The 4,384-nt window shown below is 56.6% G+C and overlaps 1 protein-coding gene across 1 annotated transcript in view; it reads right to left on the bottom strand.

Moving 5' to 3' along the window:
• The window catches only part of CTSB (cathepsin B), a 5,271-nt gene extending 2,536 nt beyond the window's left edge, over positions 1-2,735 (bottom strand). Inside the window, exons 1-5 of the mRNA XM_009319754.1 lie at positions 2,585-2,735; positions 1,940-2,025; positions 1,415-1,529; positions 1,064-1,182; positions 279-364 (exon numbers count right to left, since the gene is read on the bottom strand). Of these exons, the coding sequence (XP_009318029.1) occupies positions 279-364; positions 1,064-1,182; positions 1,415-1,529; positions 1,940-2,025; positions 2,585-2,731 (553 nt within the window). The 5' untranslated portion in view covers positions 2,732-2,735. The remainder of the gene's footprint in view (positions 1-278; positions 365-1,063; positions 1,183-1,414; positions 1,530-1,939; positions 2,026-2,584) is intronic.
• Positions 2,736-4,384: the final 1,649 nt, after the last annotated feature.

Below are 4,384 nucleotides of genomic sequence, written 5' to 3'. Positions count from 1 at the left end.
GCAGGAGCCTTGTGGGGTTTTTATGTCTGGCTACTGTGCTCCCTTTCTGGATGGGTCTCCTGCCACTAGGTGCTGCTCAGGGACCCTTGTCCCAAAGGGGTGACCAGGCGCCACGGGGACAGGAGCAGTCAGCTGGGATAGCAGAGGTGTTTGAGCCCAGACCTGAAGGAGGGAGCAGCCCCAAGGATGCAGACCAGAAGAAAAGCACCCTGAAGGACATGAACCTGTAACCACACAGAGATGTTCCTCTTTGCTTTCACAAGGGTGAAGGGACTTACCCACATGGGAATCGTAGAGACCCCCGGACACAAGGCCCCTCTCTGTCCAGTATCTCCACGCGCCGGAGGGGTAACCACCGTTGCACCTGGAGAAAGAGGCAGCAGTTTCAGCTCCAGCCCGCTCAGAGCCATCCCCTTTTGGGGGAAGCAGGGGAAATGGAGCCAGCTTTGGAGGGCTGAAGGGAAGCTTTCGGCACGTTGATCCTTTTTAAGTCTGTCCCTGCCTTCCCCAGGACTTCTGGGCCTCGAGACACTGAAGCCTTGGGGCAAGAAGGAGCTAAGAGCACACATGCCTCCAAATCCCAAAGCAGTGGTGCCTCCTTGTCTTGGAGCTCCTAACCAGGTCCCAGGTCAGCCTCTGCTGCCAGGAGCAGCAGAAGCCACGCAACTTGGAGACCCAACTCCCCACCCTGCTCTCAACAACTGCAAAAGCCGGAGGCAAAAGGCTTGTGCCTGAAATCCAAGGCTTTGGGGCTATTAAAAGATCCATCCTTTGGCTTAGGCAGCTGCCAGCTGTGTATGGGAAAGCATCGCTATGTGCCTGCCCTCCCTACACCATCATCCAGCTACTGCTGGGGGCAGGATGTGGCCCAGAGGGACTTTCAGTCCATGCAGTCACCTTTACGTTCCCACCTAACTCCAGCATCTACAGCACAAACCACTGGTGGGGCTTCCTGCCCATTAGGGAGACTAGGAAGACAGGGCTGAAGCAATCAGCATCTTCGGGTTGTGTCCCTGCTCCTCCCACCCACCTTTTAAGTGCACAAGAACCAAGAGCAGCTCACCCCATGCCGCACTCGAAGCCACAGCATGACAGCAAGTCCTCCGCCGAGACCTCCACGCTCACCTTGGCATTCGTGTGAACACAGATTCTGTCTGAAATCGCTTCTACGGCACCAAAAGCCTGCGGGCAGCCCCAAAAACCCAAGGGAAGACCATTAGAGCCGGCCATGGGAGAGAAACCAGGCAACCTTCTGGCAATGAGTGCAGCATGCACGAGCAGGGCTGGGAGAAGCTCACACACTGCAGGATCCCCCGTGTCCCCCCATTTATGCAGTTCAGTAGCAAACTCAACAGCACGTTTTTTGTCCAGCAAACTCTGCATTGACACGACCTTAAACCACCCATGCTCTTACCCAGCAAGAGCCACAGGAGCCCTGGTCTCTTATCTCACTGATGGTAGGACAGTTAGGCCACTGTGTCCGAGAGTCAAAGTTATCGGGCAGCTCCATGTCTGCAGCAAAATCTACCCTGCAAGTGAGAAGAGGGAAGTCCTGTTATAGGAACACCAGTGTGACAGGACCGGGTGCACAGGACTCTCCAACCTCCTCTGAAGGTGACCTGGAGGACCAGCGCTCTTGTTTGCTTACTGAAGGAGAATAAACACTTCTGAAGTCCTCAGACCAGGTCAGCAGCTCCTCCAGCGTTTTAAGTTTCAAGGAGTACAAATTACATGACTGATCAAGCATCTCGCAGGACAGAAGATGGATGTTCCCCCCACGCGTGCTTCTGTGCTTAATTCTGTGCAAGACATCCACCAAGCTGCACCCAGGGAAACCCCGCTCACAGTCTGCCAGGAGAGACCCTCACCCCCTCCAGACACACCAGGAGCATCCACACAAGCTTTTACAGGGCCCTCATCTTCTTCTCCTGGCACTCACCTCTCAGGGAGCTTGGGCCCACCCAGGAAGGTGCCGCAGAGCTTCTTCACATAGCTCATGTCAGTGTTGCGGAAATTGTGCCCTGCCTGGGAAGAGACACAGAGAAATGGGACATGACTCTCCGTAGCCATCAAGCGCATCGCTGGGACCAGCCTGGTGCTCCAGATCTCCCTCAAACCCAACCAATGTCTGACACTTGCTATAAAACCCAGGGGCCCAGAGCCAAGCCACCTATAGACACAGAACACAGCCCCTTCCAGGATCAATGCATCATGACCAGTAAGCTAAGGTCCAGCTCTAGGCTTTGGCCACAGCAGCCTGGCCGAGGTGGGTTTGGCCAGGTCACCAATACAGCCTTACACTTACTGCTTGTTTCCAGCCTCCCACAGAGTCTCCTCTCCTCTCCGCGTTGCTCCTAGTCTATGAATTCATCAGTGCTCTGCTCCAAAGAGGAGAAGCTGCACAGTTACTGTCACTGCAGGAATCCCTGATGGCATCAACTCACTGGAGAAGTCAACTGGGACCAAGGCTGGTTTGATGCGGCCACCGTGGTGGGACTCCCAAAGCTCAGCTACTGAGTCCCACAGAGATACTGTCGAGCAATGCATCCAAAAAAGAACCCCAAAAAAGCAACCCGGTACTCACCTTCCAGGTGGTGTTGAGCTTGTTTATGTGGTTGACCAAGTCACTGGAGAGGGGAGGGTAGTAAGAAACGCTGCGAGCATTGGCGAAGGCCACCAGGACACACAGGATGGACACGGACGGCCACATCTTGGCTACAGAACGGGACATTCCACCTGCAGCCAGATTTGGGCATCATTGGAAACCTTCCCAAGGCAGGCTCGGACCACGAGCAAGGGCTTGGCAGAAGGACCGTTGCAGCAACACGTGGGAGGACAAAACACGTGGCTGCACGAAGTCCCTCCCGATCCCGGTTTACCCCAAAGGTCAGGTCAGGAGAGATGCAGGAGCGGACTGATAACCCCCCTCCTGCAGCTCAGAAGAAATCGGACAAGGCAGCCCTGTTTGGTCGACCGCTGCAGGATTAGTAGCGGCAGGAAAGCCTCTTTTGAAGCAGATTCAAAGGATCGAATTTGAAGGGTATTAAAAGCTGTTTTTACTTCCACAACACTGGAGAATAAGGACTAGGAGAATAAGGACTAGGAGAAGGAACAGGTAACTCCCCCCACCACGGCAAACTGCAGGCAGGGCTGAAGCCTGAGGACTTGCTAGCCCCTGCCCTAGTGCAGTGCTCTTCCCTTTGAAGATATCAATCCAAAAATCACACATTTTTGGACTTTACGGCCTCATTTTGGCCAGCCCATTGCCCTGGGGACCCTGACTGGGGTCACAGCCCTGAGGTAGGGACCCCCTGCCCGTGCAGAGGGGGTCTGCGCATACCGGAGCTGCCTGTGGCTACTGCCTGTGCTGCCCCCCCCCCCCGGGGCTTTTCCCCCTCGCCTCCCCCCCCCCCGGGGCCTTTTCACGGGGGAGGCTGCGAAGCCACATCCCTCAGCGTGGGGCATCAGGAAGGTTCCAATGTGGGGAACAGAGACGCAGGGGGAAATCCAGGAGCAGGGCGAGAGCGGGCCAGAGCAGCCTGCGCGGGAGCGCAAGCATCACCCTCCCCAAAGATGCTCCAGGGCCCGACGGTTTCTCTGCTCTCCTGCCTCCTTTCTCCTAATTCACATTAAATTGCCCAACTGCAATTTAAGCCCCAACGCCAGCAGCCGCCGCTTGCTCCCCGTCCCCACACCCGACTCAGACACGCAGATGGGCCATGAGCTGCTCGACCTCTGCAAACACACCAGGGCACCCTTCTCCTCCTCCTCCAAAACCCCCCGGCTCCCCTTCCACCAACCCCACATCCACCCCGACGAGCTCTGATCCTGGTGCGTGACCCGAGACCTCAGATACCCCACAGCAGCCTGAACAGCAGAGACATTCAGGCTCTAATTCCTACTCATCTCAGCAAGCTGAACGTGTAATCACCTCTGCGAGCCTGGGTTTAAACCCTTCTGGGCAAATACACCCGAGCAGCCGGACACACGGCTCTTGCCAGCAGCTCTCCGGCCCCACGGCAGCAAAGCTTGCCGAGCAGGGGCAGGGGCAGCAGAGACATTCAGGCTCTAATTCCTACTCATCTCAGCAAGCTGAACGTGTAATCACCTCTGCGAGCCTGGGTTTAAACCCTTCTGGGCAAATACACCCGAGCAGCCGGACACACGGCTCTTGCCAGCAGCTCCCCGGCCCCACGGCAGCAAAGCTTGCCGAGCAGGGGCAGGGGATGGGGAGACACACGCGTCCCCACGCGGGTGCCTCCACCCACTCACAGCCAAGTTTAGCCTTTCCAGCGAAGAAAACCCAGCAGGATTGTCCTACTTTCTGCCAGCGACAAGCCCGGGTGGCTGCAGCTAACTGTATAACGGATTTCCCCCCCCCCCC

This window comes from Pygoscelis adeliae, unplaced genomic scaffold, assembly GCF_000699105.1.
Source record: "Pygoscelis adeliae isolate BGI_AS28 unplaced genomic scaffold, ASM69910v1 Scaffold121, whole genome shotgun sequence".
In the NCBI taxonomy this organism is placed as follows: Eukaryota; Metazoa; Chordata; class Aves; order Sphenisciformes; family Spheniscidae; genus Pygoscelis; species Pygoscelis adeliae.
This window is presented reverse-complemented; position numbering and strand designations above follow the sequence as displayed.